The sequence below is a fragment of the Trichosurus vulpecula genome, chromosome 6 (assembly GCF_011100635.1).
Source record: "Trichosurus vulpecula isolate mTriVul1 chromosome 6, mTriVul1.pri, whole genome shotgun sequence".
Lineage (NCBI taxonomy): Eukaryota > Metazoa > Chordata > Mammalia > Diprotodontia > Phalangeridae > Trichosurus > Trichosurus vulpecula.
This window is the reverse complement of record NC_050578.1, coordinates 283,813,376-283,829,580: the sequence shown is the minus strand read 5'-3', so window position 1 is coordinate 283,829,580 and position 16,205 is coordinate 283,813,376. Positions and strand designations below refer to the sequence as shown.

At 53.0% G+C, this 16,205-nt stretch overlaps 1 protein-coding gene across 1 annotated transcript in view; it reads right to left on the bottom strand.

The window, feature by feature from the left end:
* Positions 1–259: 259 nt before the first annotated feature.
* MUC6 (mucin 6, oligomeric mucus/gel-forming) overlaps positions 260–16,205 on the bottom strand; it is a 42,741-nt gene continuing 26,795 nt past the window's right edge. Inside the window, exons 29-38 of the mRNA XM_036765331.1 lie at positions 14,012–14,153; positions 13,365–13,475; positions 12,250–12,435; positions 11,438–11,677; positions 4,578–4,734; positions 2,344–2,490; positions 1,472–1,534; positions 1,026–1,261; positions 688–810; positions 260–403 (exon numbers count right to left, since the gene is read on the bottom strand). Of these exons, the coding sequence (XP_036621226.1) occupies positions 260–403; positions 688–810; positions 1,026–1,261; positions 1,472–1,534; positions 2,344–2,490; positions 4,578–4,734; positions 11,438–11,677; positions 12,250–12,435; positions 13,365–13,475; positions 14,012–14,153 (1,549 nt within the window). The remainder of the gene's footprint in view (positions 404–687; positions 811–1,025; positions 1,262–1,471; positions 1,535–2,343; positions 2,491–4,577; positions 4,735–11,437; positions 11,678–12,249; positions 12,436–13,364; positions 13,476–14,011; positions 14,154–16,205) is intronic.

Sequence of the window (16,205 nt, the reverse complement as noted above, 5' to 3'; positions counted from 1 at the left end):
CTGGACCAGTCGTGCAGTGGGAGCCTTCACTATCTGCCTCCAAGCCTGGGAGCTGTCCACTGCCCCCCCGCGGCCTCCCCCTACAGAGCTCTGCCTCAGAGGTGCTGTGTTCTTTGATGTCCTGGCTGAAATTCCGGGCAGGGGAGGCCTTCTTTTCCATTCAGGCTTTGTGTCAGACTGATCCCCTCCCCACCATATACAGTCCTCCTTCTAGTTGAGTTTCCTTTCTCCACAGGCCATGGGTGGGGCAGAAGCAGCCTCACTGTGCTCCAGGCCTGTCAAGACCTCCCCTGCAGCATGGGGCAGGGGCCAGGGCTGAGAAGGGTGCCTGAGTCATCTGGACATTTAGTGGTGCTACATTCACCTGCTGTGTCCGCTGATGGAGTCGGGAGAAGTACTTCAGCTGAAACAGAAGCAGAAGAGGGTGAGTTACAGGAGGGGAGGCCCAAGCCTGAGCCCTTCCTTAGATCCCTGAGGCAGGCTGGCCCAGGCCTCCCCTCAGGGGGCCACATTTGGGCTGCTCTTGCCCAGGCTTTCTGAGAGCAGGGGGAGCTTGGGGAAAGGGCCCTTGGGTGCCTGACTCCCTAATCCTTCTGACACCCATGGTCTCCTTCCCTCCAGATGAAGGGTCCAGGAAGTAGAGGTCTGGGCAGGTGGAGGTCATCATTTTTGACCCAGAGTCACTACCCAGGTCATGGAGGAGAGTGGGAAATGTGGGCGTAATGGCGGTGGGAGGAGGTCAGCAGGGATGCTGGCAAAGGGGATGTCTGAGGAGGGAGGCAGGGTGGGAGGGGGCACCTGGAAAGCTTCCTGGTGGAGGCAGCTTTAAGGAAGGTTCTCTAGCAGGAGCAGAAGCCCAGAGCTGGAAATGCTCAAGGGATCTGAAACCTTGGGAAAAGCCTGGGCAGGGAAGCAGGGGTGGAACAGCTGACTGATTTGGGGGGTGCTTTAAAAGCCCCTCATCTTTGGAGCCTTGTTCTGTCTGCCTGCCTCTGCTGCTGATGGCAAGGGGTTCTGGGGGCTACCTGGGCCAAAGCCCTCATGGTCCAAGCCTCTGTCTGTCCGTCCCTGGGGCCTCTGCTTTTTCTTGCCTTTCCAAAAGACCCAGAGGGTCCTGATGAAGGCCCTGCCTGCAGCTCAGAGGACAGGGCCTTTTGAGGCTCGAACCTGGGGACTTGCTTGATAGCCTCTTTGGAGAGCCTTGTGCCCACAAATCTGGGCCTGTCTGCTTTGTGGGTAGCAAGGATTCTGGGCTGGTGGCCTGCAGGGGGAAGGGGGCCTTGCCCTAAGGCTAGAGGATCCCATCCCTCCCCTTCTCAGGAGCTGGTGCTGCCACCTCACCCCTTTCATTGGTGAGGCTGAGCTCCCTGCCACCCCTGGGGTTCAAGGAACCCTTCCTGGAGGGATGGACCAGGGCCAAAGGGGGAGCTGAGGATGAGGCCCCCAGAGGGTCAATCTGAAGAGTACTTACAGCAAGGCACACATCGCCCCTCCTCATGGTCAAAGTACTGGTCCTGAGTGCAGTTATAGCAGCCTATAGATAAGCAGGGGATGTGGAGTGAGGAGGGGGGGGGGTCCACTCTACCTCCAGGGCCTGCTGGATCCAGGGCTGGGGGGTAGGGCTGGAGAGTATGGATCTGCCTCCTTGTCTGGGCACTGGAGATGGACAGGGCCGGCCACGAGGGTGGCTGGGCTCCCTTCCCTCCCCTTCCTCCTCTCCTTCCCCTTCCTTTCCTTTCCCCTTCCTTCCCCTCCCTCCCCTCTCTCTCCTTCCATCCCTCCCCTTCCTTTCCTTTCCTTTCCCCTTCCCTCCCTTCCCTCCCCTCCCTCCTCTCCCCTCACCCCTCCTTTCCTTTCCCCTTTCCTTCCTTTCCCCTCTCTCTCCTCCCCATCCCTCCTTTCCCCTTGTGCCCTCTCTCAATGCTGCTCCCTGGGCTCAGGCCTTGCCCCCTGGGACTACTCTCAGGGCAAGACCTCATCTCAAGGCTCCCAGGACAGAGCTGACTCTGGCCCCGGTATTAAGAGACACTTGAGCACCAGTGGGTGGTATGTGGGACATCCCTCAGCCAGAATAGCCTTTCTATCCTTAGAACCCCTCCCCTAATAGGGCCACCTTGCGTGTCTGGGTGGAGCCAGAGCCCCTTGGGGCCTGTGGCATGGCAGAGCCCATGTATGCCAGCACTGGGATATGGCCTGGTGCCCTTTCCATCCAATCAGATGAGAGCATTGGTGCATAGTGCTTAAGCCAGTGTTCGAGACACAGACAGTGCCGTAGACATTTCTGTTTCATTCCCCTTCCCTTCCACCCCAGGGAATCTGTGTCTCTTCTGGTCAGGCTATCACCTTCAATGTTGATGTATTTGTTACTCTGGGACTGGAATGGGCAGAGGCAAGGCTGGTAATGCCATGTACAGTTGGCTTCCCTTGTGTACTGGTAGCTGCCATCTCCATCGATGAGTTTGTGGGTATTGAAGAAGTCACAATAGAGAGCTGAAATACAAAGTCATATCCACTCAGCAGCCAGAAGCCTCTGTCCCTGTGTGCTGCCCAGCTCCCTGCTGGGAGAGGCCAGGACAATGCCCAACCTGGTAGAGCTGATGCCCAAAATATACTCAGGCACCCTGGCAGCAGAGAAATCCCTCAACTGAGCTCACACCAGGAGGCTGGCAAAGTGCTGACCTAGGAGGCAGAGAGACAGATAAGGAAACTGAGGAAGCCCAGAGGGCAAGGGATTTTCCCTAAGCCACACAGGTTGAGAGCAGAGATGGGAATTTAGCCCAGGACTAGCCTTGTTCTATTTAGTCCCAGATGGAAGAACCAGGAGAGGGGAGAGAACTATGTGGCTTATCTCTACCTTCCTGAACTGAGCCAGAGGACAGAAAGAGTGGCTGGGGTTTACAGGAAACAGATCGGAGCAGCTAGGTGGCACAGCGGCTCTAGCACTGGCTGTGGAGTCAGGAGGACCTGAGTTCAAATCTAGCCTTGGCTACCACCTCACACCCATCAGATTGGCAAAGTTGACAGAAAGGGAAACTGAAAAGGCCAGGTACTGGAGGTGTTATTGGGACACAGGTACTTCTGTGCTTTTTTGGTGGGGCTGGCTGGTCCCAGCCATTCAGGAAAGCCCCATGGGACTATGTCCTTACACTGTGCATACTCTTTGACCCAGTGATATCCCTACTAGGTCTGTGCCCAGACAGATTAAAGAAAGGGGGAAAGGACCCATATGTACAAGAATACTGATAGCAGCTCTTTTTGTGGTGGCAGGGATTTGGAAACTGAGGGGGGACCTACCAACTGGGCGGTAAATGAAGGTGACCAAATAAGGAATAGTGAAGGGGACAGTTTCAGAGAACCCTGGGATGACTTGTATGAACTGATGTAGAAGAAAATGAGTAAACAACTTCGAAAGACTCAGGAACTCTGACGGACACAATGTAACAGCTGGAGGGAGATGCCATGGGCTCCTCCGAGGACTGACTGAGGCTTAGTTGCTGTGGATGTGACTCGTGTAGGGATTTATTTTGCTTTATTTACACTTTGTAATGGTTTTTTCCCCTTCCTGGCTTTCTCAATAGATGGGATGGAGAGAATTTGGAACTGAAAATAAAATAAAATAGAATTAAAAAAAACCAAACAAGCCCCAGCTGAGAGAGCTGAGCCTGCATCTACCTCACTTGCCAGCCTCAGCTCCCTCGTCTGTAAAATGGAGATCTCCATAGTGCCTCCTCTCTCCCCTGAGGCATAAGACCACAAGAAGTAACAGATGAAGCCCCTGGTAAAACTTGTGTGCTATGTAAGGGGTAGTTATTGGGTTTATTCATTCTGGAGTAAGGGCATCAAGAGGGACATGTGTGTGGGCATCAGCCTGGGGCATGCTGGCAGCTGGCCGGCCATCATGGGGGTGCTGCCTGAACTTTGCCTGGTGGGTGGGCCCTTAAAGGATCCTAACCCATTCCAAGACTAGAAAGGGCCCAGGAGAGAGCATCTGATCCACTCCTGCTTGCCTTACCATCAAGGCTGTGTGCCCTTGTCCCAGGGCACACAGAGGCTCCCTGATGACAGAGATGCCCTCTGATCCTGCTCTTCCTCTCCTCTCCCCCATAGATCATTTCCTAGGATTGACTCTGCTTTCTTCCCACCGTGGTGGGGGTCCTGCAGCCCCTCCACTCCCTCCATGTGTGGGCAGATGGGCCCTGGAGAGATAGCCCAGGAACACCAGACCCCACTCTGAGTTCCCTGGGGCTCTGCCAACAAAGTCTGAGTGTTCTGGCCACCTGTTTGGGATGATGACACAGCTGAGAGTGAAAACAATGGCCAGCAATGTGTCCTGGGATCTTGGCTGCCTCTGGTCCAGCCCATCTGGGCAGGAGCAATTCCCAGGCCAAGAGGCAATCCCCGAAGCCTCCCTGGAGTGGGAGCTGCCTTCCCAAAGCCAGGGCAACCCCCCAACTTTGACATTGTCTTGTTCAAACGGCCCTCTCCCATCCAGCCTAAGCCAGCCTCCTTGTGATCGGAGCAGCAAAGAGAAGCGCATCTGAGGACCCAAGAACAGGGGTTGGCCGTGGAACTCTTACGACAGAAGTCTGGAGCCCTCCAGTCGACACAGACACCCACGTCCAAGCACGCCTTGGCATAGGCTGCCACGGCATCACACATGCACTCGCAATCTCCTCCTGAGTCACAACCGCAGGCATCACGCACGCAGGCATCGTAGTAAGGTATCCGGTACACCTATGGGCAGAGGGAAAGGGACACTTCAGTGCCTGGCCCTGTCTGGGCAGTGCCACTCAGCTGCTGTTGGGCTGAGATCAAGCCCAGATGCCCAGCCTGGCACCTTTTAGCTCTGAGGCTCTGGCCAGATGGGCTCAGGGTCAATCCACTTGCTGTACTCTGGTCCCATGTGTACTAGTAGGTGGGGACCCCCTGGAAGCTGCTCGCCCTAAACACATGGGGACTTGGGGATTGGCTGCTTCCTGGGTGGTCCCAGAGGTCTGGAGGCTCTGGGGTCTGTGCCATAGCTGGGGTAGAGAGGAGTTTGAGAAACTCTCACCTCTGCCAGAACCTGGCTGGGTCATCGTCTGGGACAGTTGTGCCTGGGGGCTTCGCTACCCATGCCCTGTGGACCACAGGAGGGAGGGATAGTATCTAAGCCTCCCTTCCCTGGCCTGGGCTGGGACCTAGAGAAGGAGCCAGCTTGGGGCCCCAGAGCACTGACATGGTGAGCCTGGGCCCTGGGGTGTCTGTGAGCCCTGCACATGGGGCGGGTGACACTGGGAAGGAAGCCTCCCATTTCAAGGGGTGAGGAGGAAATAAGGTTTTGTCCCTGCTGCTCCCCTTCCTCAAACCCCTTGCTCCCCAGCCTGCTTTTCCTGGGGCTCCATGGCCACTCCACCCACCTGGCCAGAGGGTCCCAGCACAGCCTGATTGAACTCCACTGGGCTCCAATGCAGCCTGGCCACAAAGGCTCCCTTTGGAGTTGGCCGGAGGCGAATGCCAGGCACATACAGCATATGTTTGTCCCAATGCTATATGGCTGGGAGGGCCCTGGGCCCCTCAGGCTAGACTACTGATGGCTTCGGCTGCCTGGGGCTGCCTCTCAGCTGGACCGTGTGCTCTGGCATCCCTTCCCCACCTGCATCTCATCTGCCTTTCCCCAAAGGCCTCCTATCACCCATCAGAATTCAGAGGTCAAGGGAGGAGGGCCGCGGCTTTGTGCTTAGGCCCCACAGAGCATAGCTGGATAGATCCTCCAAGCAGGGCAGCCCTGGCACAAAAGCTCCCAGGAAATGATGGGCCTGAGCTCTGGGGGAAGCTGGCAAAGGCCCCACCCCACACTACCCCATCTGCCAGGTCCCCAGCAGGCCCAGGCTCCCGCCCTAAGGCTGAGAGGGGGAAATGCTGCCTCAGCCTTCCAGCAGACTCAGGGCAGCTGTACCTGTCTGCGTCCCCCTCCCCAGGCCTGCTTCCACATGCTAACCTTGTGAAGTCCCTGGGGCCTGCCTCCAGGAGCCAAGCACAATGCATGTACACAGACACACATGCAGACATGTGCCCCCCAGCTGGCACACATCCACATCCACCTTCCCTCAAAGGCACACTCACAAGCATGACATTCAAACACACGCACGCACGTGCACGTAGATATGTGCACAATTCATACATGCGCCCCAAGCAGGCAGCATGCCCCGGCACCCAGAAGCAACACATGCACACGTGAGAACAGATGTGTATACACTCACACACGTCCACAGCGTGCCTGGAAGTAAGGTGGATTTTCGTCTGCCAGGATCCATGTCTGTAACAATCTCCATTTCCCAGGTTCATGGTTCAAAACATTCCCACCACGCTTGCGCAGTGTTACATAATGATAAATGATATAAACATTTGTACTTAAATTGCAAACATCCACTGCGACCGCGCAGTGAGAAATCATGGTAACAGACCGGTGAGGCCATTGCTAGCAAGGTGCCTTCTTTGTCCATCGCCCTATAAAGCAGGTGGGCTCTGATCAGTGAGCGGGGAGCCCGTACGGTTGAATGCACAAGCTGGATGCTGTATGTGCCTTGATCACTCCCTATCAAGGCTTGGGGGGAATCCGTGTTTGCCTCAACTGGCTCCCATTGAGGCTTGAGGGGATTCAGGGGAGTGCACGAGCTGTGCCTGTCTCGATTGACCCCATTGAGACGTAGGGGTAGGCACCCTCCCTTCTCACCGGCACCTGCGAGAAGCGCGATTAGGGAATGCTGTAGGAGCTGGCGCAGCCCCTTTGAGAAGGCTAGACTAGAATGAAGCTGATTATCAACCCCTCCGAAGGTGTCTGCCTGTCCTCGCTGTCTGACCCGGTCAAGAGTGAACCTGGGTGTTGGCCGGTCTTACATCACCCCAGAGGCATGGCACACAATGCACACACAAGCGCACACACACAGTGGCCTTCACTCATGCACATACATACACCGGCACACGTGCACAGAACTCACATAACGTGCACGCACACACACACCCCCACACATGCATGCATCCTAAGCACATACATATACACACCCAAACAGGAATGTGCACACACACATACGCACAAGCACACATATGCACAGAAGTACCACACACACACACACAATACACACACACACAATACACTCACACACACATGCATGCATCCTAAGCACATACATATACACACCCAAACAGGCATGTGCACACACACATACACACAAGCACACATATGCACAGAAGTACCACACACACACACACACACAAAGCACGCACTCATGATACACAAAGCACAATAACACACATCTACACACAAACACATGTGCACACAATGCAGACACACAAGCACACATGTGTATAGGCACAGAAGCACCACACACACCATACACTCACACACACAATGCACGCACTCATGATACACACAATACACACACACAATACACTCACACACACATGCATGACTCCTAAGCACGTACATATACACACCCAAACAGGCATGTGCACACACACATACACACAAGCACACATATGCACAGAAGTACCACACACACACACATAATACACACACACAATACACTCACACACATGCATGCATCCTAAGCACATACATATACACACCCAAAAAGGAATGTGCACACACACATACGCACAAGCACACATATGCACAGAAGTACCACACACACACACAATACACACACACACACACACAATACACTCACACACACATGCATGCATCCTAAGCAATACATATACACACCCAAACAGGCACACACACACACATACACACAAGCACACATATGCACAGAAGTACCACACACACACACAATACACACACACACACACACACCAAGCACGCACTCATGATACACAAAGCACAATAACACACATCTACACACAAACACATGTGCACACAATGCAGACACACAAGCACACATGTGTATAGGCACAGAAGCACCACACACACCATACACTCACACACACAATGCACGCACTCATGATACACACAATACACACACACAATACACTCACACACACATGCATGCCTCCTAAGCACATACATATACACACCCAAACAGGCATGTGCACACACACATACACACAAGCACACATATGCACAGAAGTACCACACACACACAATACACTCACACACACATGCATGCCTCCTAAGCACATACATATACACACCCAAACAGGCACATACACACACATACACACAAGCACACATATGCACAGAAGTACCACACACACACACAACACACACACACACACACCAAGCACGCACTCATGATACACAAAGCACAATAACACACATCTACACACAAACACATGTGCACACAATGCAGACACACAAGCACACATGTGTATAGGCACAGAAGCACCACACACACCATACACTCACACACACAATGCACGCACTCATGATACACACAATACACACACACAATACACTCACACACACATGCATGCCTCCTAAGCACGTACATATACACACCCAAACAGGCATGTGCACACACACATACACACAAGCACACATATGCACAGAAGTACTACACACACACACACATACAATACACACACAATACACTCACACACATGCATGCCTCCTAAGCACATACAGATACACACCCAAACAGGAATGTGCACACACACATACGCACAAGCACACATATGCACAGAAGTACCACACACACACACAATACACACACACACAATACACTCACACACACATGCATGCATCCTAAGCACATACATATACACACCCAAACAGGCATGTGCACACACACATACACACAAGCACACATATGCACAGAAGTACCACACACACACACACAACACACACACACACACACAATACACGCACACACACATGCATGCCTCCTAAGCACATACATATGCACTCCCAAACAGGCATGTGCACACACACACAAGCACACATATGCACAGAAGTACCACACACACACAATACACACACACACACAATACACTCACACACACATGCATGCCTCCTAAGCACATACATATACACACCCAAACAGGAATGTGCACACACACATACGCACAAGCACACATATGCACAGAAGTACCCCCCACACACACACAATACACACACACACAATACACTCACACACACATGCATGCCTCCTAAGCACATACATATGCACTCCCAAACAGGCATGTGCACACACACACAAGCACACATATGCACAGAAGTACTACACACACACACACATACAATACACACACAATACACTCACACACATGCATGCCTCCTAAGCACATACATATACACACCCAAACAGGAATGTGCACACACACATACGCACAAGCACACATATGCACAGAAGTACCACACACACACACAATACACACACACACACAATACACTCACACACACACATGCATGCCTCCTAAGCACATACATATACACACCCAAACAGGCACATACACACACACATACACACAAGCACACATATGCACAGAAGTACCACACACACACACACAACACACACACACACACAATACACGCACACACACATGCATGCCTCCTAAGCACATACATATGCACTCCCAAACAGGCATGTGCACACACACACAAGCACACATATGCACAGAAGTACCACACACACACAATACACACACACACACAATACACGCACACACACATGCATGCCTCCTAAGCACATACATATGCACTCCCAAACAGGCATGTGCACACACACACAAGCACACATATGCACAGAAGTACCACACACACACAATACACACACACACACACAATACACTCACACACACATGCATGCCTCCTAAGCACATACATATGCACTCCCAAACAGGCATGTGCACACACACACAAGCACACATATGCACAGAAGTACCACACACACACAATACACACACACACACACAATACACTCACACACACATGCATGCATCCTAAGCAATACATATACACACCCAAACAGGCACATACACACACACATACACACAAGCACACATATGCACAGAAGTACCACACACACACACACACAACACACACACACACACACAATACACGCACACACACATGCATGCCTCCTAAGCACATACATATACACACCCAAACAGGAATGTGCACACACACATACGCACAAGCACACATATGCACAGAAGTACCCCCCCCCACACACACAATACACACACACACACAATACACTCACACACACATGCATGCCTCCTAAGCACATACATATGCACTCCCAAACAGGCATGTGCACACACACACAAGCACACATATGCACAGAAGTACCACACACACACAATACACACACACACACACAATACACTCACACACACATGCATGCATCCTAAGTAATACATATACACACCCAAACAGGCACATACACACACACATACACACAAGCACACATATGCACAGAAGTACCACACACACACACACACAACACACACACACACACACAATACACGCACACACACATGCATGCCTCCTAAGCACATACATATACACACCCAAACAGGAATGTGCACACACACATACGCACAAGCACACATATGCACAGAAGTACCACACACACACAATACACACACACACACAATACACTCACACACACATGCATGCCTCCTAAGCACATACATATACACACCCAAACAGGCATGTGCACACACACATACACACAAGCACACATATGCACAGAAGTACCACACACACACAATACACACACACACACAATACACTCACACACACATGCATGCCTCCTAAGCACATACATATGCACTCCCAAACAGGCATGTGCACACATACACAAGCACACATATGCACAGAAGTACCACACACACACAATACACACACACACAATACACTCACACACACATGCATGCCTCCTAAGCACATACATATACACACCCAAACAGGAATGTGCACACACACATACGCACAAGCACACATATGCACAGAAGTACCCCCCCCACACACAATACACACACACACAATACACTCACACACACACATGCATGCATCCTAAGCACATACATATACACACCCAAACAGGCACATACACACACATACACACAAGCACACATATGCACAGAAGTACCACACACACACACACACACAAAGCACGCACTCATGATACACAAAGCACAATAACACACATCTACACACAAACACACGTGCACACAATGCAGACACACAAGCACACATGTGTATAGGCACAGAAGCACCACACACACCATACACTCACACACACAATGCACGCACTCATGATACACACAATACACACACACAATACACTCACACACACATGCATGCCTCCTAAGCACATACATATACACACCCAAACAGGCATGTGCACACACACACACAAGCACACATATGCACAGAAGTACCACACACACACACACACACATCGACACACAAGCACACAGGCACACACGCTCCCCACCTCCTCACCTTGCTGTGACAGGCAGAGAACGTGTTGCTATTGATGATGGCGCACTTCTTCTCGGCCCACGCCTTCCGGTAGGGATTCTGGAGGCAGGGCTCCACCACGAAGCTGATGTCGCCACACAGGGGATTCTCCTTCCAGGAGTTCACAAACTCCAGCTCGCTGGAGGCCACGTACTTGCTGCGGGCCTCAAAGTCGTCCTTCATGTTACCATTATAATTCCCACACAAGCCGCACAGGGGATCCTGAGGAGGGAGACCCAGGGTTGCTCCCCTGTGCCCCGCCCCCACCCCTGCCCAGCCTCTGGGGTCCCTGCTCACCACCCTCCCCCGCACCTCTGATCCCTCTTGCTATCCCTGAATCCGAGTGGGGGGTGGGCACTGTGTGAACTCATGACTCATCTTAGAGATTTTTTTCCTGTCATCTCTCCCTACCCTGCCAAGAGAAGTGAGGGGGTCTCGGGCAAAAAGTGTGGGGTGGTATCTGAAAGCAGGGCGCTGAGCTGCATTGAATTTCTAGATGGGGGTGTCCCAGGCCAGGCCACACACAGCATGGCAGAGAATGTAGATGGGAGAAGTCCCCACTTCCCTCTTCCCCATTACGGAGGCCCACGGGTATGCCCCACAAAGTGAGGGGTTGGGAAGTCAGGCCCCACAAAGTGGGGGGTTGCGGGGGCTCTGTGGCCAGAGCACCAGGCTGAAAATGCGTCTCTGACGATGGTCCCAGGCTATTGTGTTGTGGGCACATAACAGACCTGGCACTGTGGGGCTCCCAGGGAGGTGAAGGAGGGAGCTGGGCACCCCCAGCCAGGCCTCACCTGAGAGTCCCGGAACACCTTGATGAAGACGCTCATGTGTTTGTTCCAGATAAGAGTCAGGTTGAACTTGCTGGGAATGATGACATCAAACATCAGGTGCAGAGCGTTCTTTTTCACCTGGATTTGTACCTGGGGGTTCGTCCCCGTGATGGTGTACGAGGCGTCCGATAGCAGGAGGGACAGGTCCTGTGAAGGGGCAGCTCTCTTTGAGGCCCAGGCAGCCTGGACGTGGGCTTGAGCTGATGCCCTTAGCCAGGGGGCCATGTCCGGCCTCCGGCCCCTCTCTTGGCCTCAGGGAGGGTGGCCCTGAGAACTTAGAAGTCCAGGAATGGAGACCTGCTTCCTCCCCACACTGGGCGACCCTGGGCTAAGTGACTTCTATGAGCCTTGGGGGGGGGTGTGTGGAGCGACCATGGGGTCACATGTGACAGCCACACAGATTTGAACAAGTTGGCATGGACTGGAGAGGAGCATGGGAAGTTGCTGATGGAGGGCCTATTAGTGGTTGTAGGGAGGGGTCAGGAATGATGAGGATAAAAGCAGCCAGTCCTGGGGAGCCTTCTGGAGACAACTGCATGTGGAGCCATGGGTACAGCCCCAACCACCCTCTGCCCTCATTGTGGGCCCCCATAGGATCACTTTGGCTTGTCACTTGGTGGCTCTGGGTTCTAAAGCACCTTCTTTCCTATGGCCCTAAGGTGGGGAGGTCCTGCCTGGTGCCTGGCAGAGCCTTGAAGGCTCCCAGCCCAGGTGTTTCTGAGAGAGAAGGGCAAAGACACAGAACTTGGTAGCCCCGAGGGCCAGGTTCTGGCAGTCTGGAAGGAAGCAGGAAAAGAAGTAGGAGTGGGAGGAGGAGAAGGGAAGGGAAAGGAAGGGGAGGGGAAAGGAAGGGGAGGGGAGGGGAAGGGGAGAGAGAGAGGGAGAGAGAGAGAGAGAGAGAGAGAGAGAGAGAGAGAGAGAGAGAGAGAGAGAGAGAGAGAGAGATCGAAGAAGAAGAAGGAGGAGGAGGAGGAGGAAGAGAGGGGAGGGGGGGAGAGAGAGGAATGCTAACAAGACAATGAACCCAGAGGCCTGAGGCCCCCCCCTCCCTGTCAGGCCCCAGTCCAGCTTCTCACCCCAAGAAAGAGTTTGATGGCCCGAGAGCAGGTGACCCCTGACTTCCCACAGATGACATTCTCTGTCACAATCTTGAAGGTGGGATGAGAATTGTTGGTGCTACAACCATCCTGAGGGAGAGGAGAAGTTTGTGTAACCATGGTGGAGGCCTGCAGGAAGGCTCCCTCCTGCCATCAAGAACACTAGTAGTTAGAATGTATGAGAGCCACAGAGATGCCAGCCTCCTGCAGGGGTGCATGGGCACTTCTGGGCAGAGATGCTGGCCTCCTGCAGGGGTACCCGGGCACATCTGGGCAGAGATGCCAGCCTCCTGCCGGGGTGCCTGGGCACATCTGGGCAGAGATGCCAGCCTCCTGCAGGGGTGTGTGGGCACTTCTGGGCAGAGATGCCAGCCTCCTGCAGGGGTGCCCGGGCACATCTGGGCAGAGATGCCAGCCTCCTGCAGGGGTGCATGGGCACTTCTGGGCAGAGATGCTGGCCTCCTGCAGGGGTACACGGGCACATCTGGGCAGAGATGCCAGCCTCCTGCCGGGGTGCCTGGGCACATCTGGGCAGAGATGCCAGCCTCCTGCAGGGGTGCCTGGCGGTCCCTAGGGATGGGGATGGCCCTGGTCCACAGTGAGATGCCCCTTGGTGGCTGCCTCACCGTAGTCAGGACATATTCGCAGTTCCCGTCAAACACGAAACGCTGCCCATCAAAGGTGGTCAGGTGGCCCTCCCCGTAGAGGGTGCAGGTGGAGGAGCACTTGTCTTTCTTCAAACATTGCCATTTTCCCCGCATGCAGGTGCTGGATGGGGGGGGGGCAGGAGAGAGTGGTCAGTGAGGAGCCCTGTGCCTGTGAAGCCTGGCTTCTGAGGCTTTCCCATTCTCAGGGACAGTATCTCCTGTTCTATAGAGGAAGGTCAGAGGAGGGCTTGTGAACTCTTTGGGGCTGGGACCTGGGAGAGAGCTGGAGCAAGAGCCCCCTCAGCCTGCACCCTCCAACTTGAGGCTAGATCGCAGCCAGGGTCGTTCAGGAGCCCAGGGCACTGGGCCAGGGGTCTGGGGCAGCCTGCAGCCATCTCCTTGGAAGGCCAAAGGCCATGAAGGTGCCATCTTAGTACAGCGGAACGAGCACTGGGTTTGGGGTCTGATGCCTGGCATGGCCACTTGCTAGTTGTATAACTGGGGAGTCCCTTTTCCTCCTCAGGCCTCAGCCTCCTTGTCTGTAAAATGAGGAATGTGCACTAGGTGACTTCTAAGCCCTCTTCCAGCTCTGAGCCCAATGGTCCTCTGAGCCTGTGCCACAGTGAGACTTCCTGGGCTGTCTCAAGACCATGTCCTCTTGTCTCTGCTCTCAGGCTGACTCCAGGGAGGATGAGCCTCCCTCCCCAGAGAGCCCCGGCCAGCTTGGGAGGGCTCCCATGGTTAGGAAGTGTTTTCTGACAGCCTGCCTCACGTGGCCCCCGGCACCTTCTCCCACAGCTCCTGGTTCTGCCCTTCAGGACCAAGCAGGATGAAGCTCCCCCATGTCCAAGGTCCTTCCCCATCCTGCTTGCTCCACCTCCAGATGCTGTCCAGCTCATGAATGTCCTTCCTAAATCGGGCTGCCCACCATGGAATCCAGGCCTCCAATGAGGTTTATCTAGGGTAGAAGGCCAGGGCAGTGATCCTTCCTACTTCATGCAGCCCACGGTGGTGGGAGCATTTCTGGCTGCTGTCACTCATGTAGGGTGTGTCCTAAAGACACACACATACGCACACACACAGACGCAGATACACATATACACAGATAGACAGATGCAGACACACACAAAGACACACACACAGACACAGACACATGGACACAGATACACATACACAGACAGACAGACACACAGACATACACATACACATACAGACATAGACACATAGACACATACACACACACACAGACACACACATGCACACAAAGACACACATGGACACAGACACACACAGACACACACAAACACAGACACACAAACACAGACACACAGAGACACAGACACAGACACACACAGATACGTACACAGACACACACAGATACAGACACAGACACACAGACACATATAGACACACAAAGACACACACAGACACACCCATAGACACACACACACAGACACAGATACACATAGACACACACAGACACAGACAGACACAGACACGAACACACACAGACACACACAGGCACAGACACACAGAGACACAGACACAGACACACACACACACACAGACACACACAGATACAGACACAGACACACAGACACATACAGACACACAAAGACACACACATAGACACACACACAGACACAGACACACACAGACACAGACACACACAAACACAGATACACATAGACACACACAGACACACACACAGACACACACAGACACACAAACACAGACACATAGAGACACAGACACAGACATACACAGACACATACACAGACACACATAGATACAGACACAGACACGCAGACACATATAGACACACAGAGACACACATAGACACACACAGACACACACAGACACACAAACACAGATACACATAGACACACACAGACACAGACACACAAACACACACAGACACAAACACAGACACACAGAGACATATACACAGACACACAGAGACACATACACAGACACACACAGATACAGACACAGACACACAGACACATACAGACACACACAGACACACATAGACACACACATAGACACAGACACAGACACACACAGACACACAAACACAAATACAGACACACAGACATACACACAAACACAGATACACATAGACACACACAGACACGCAAACACACACAGACACACAGACACACAAACACAA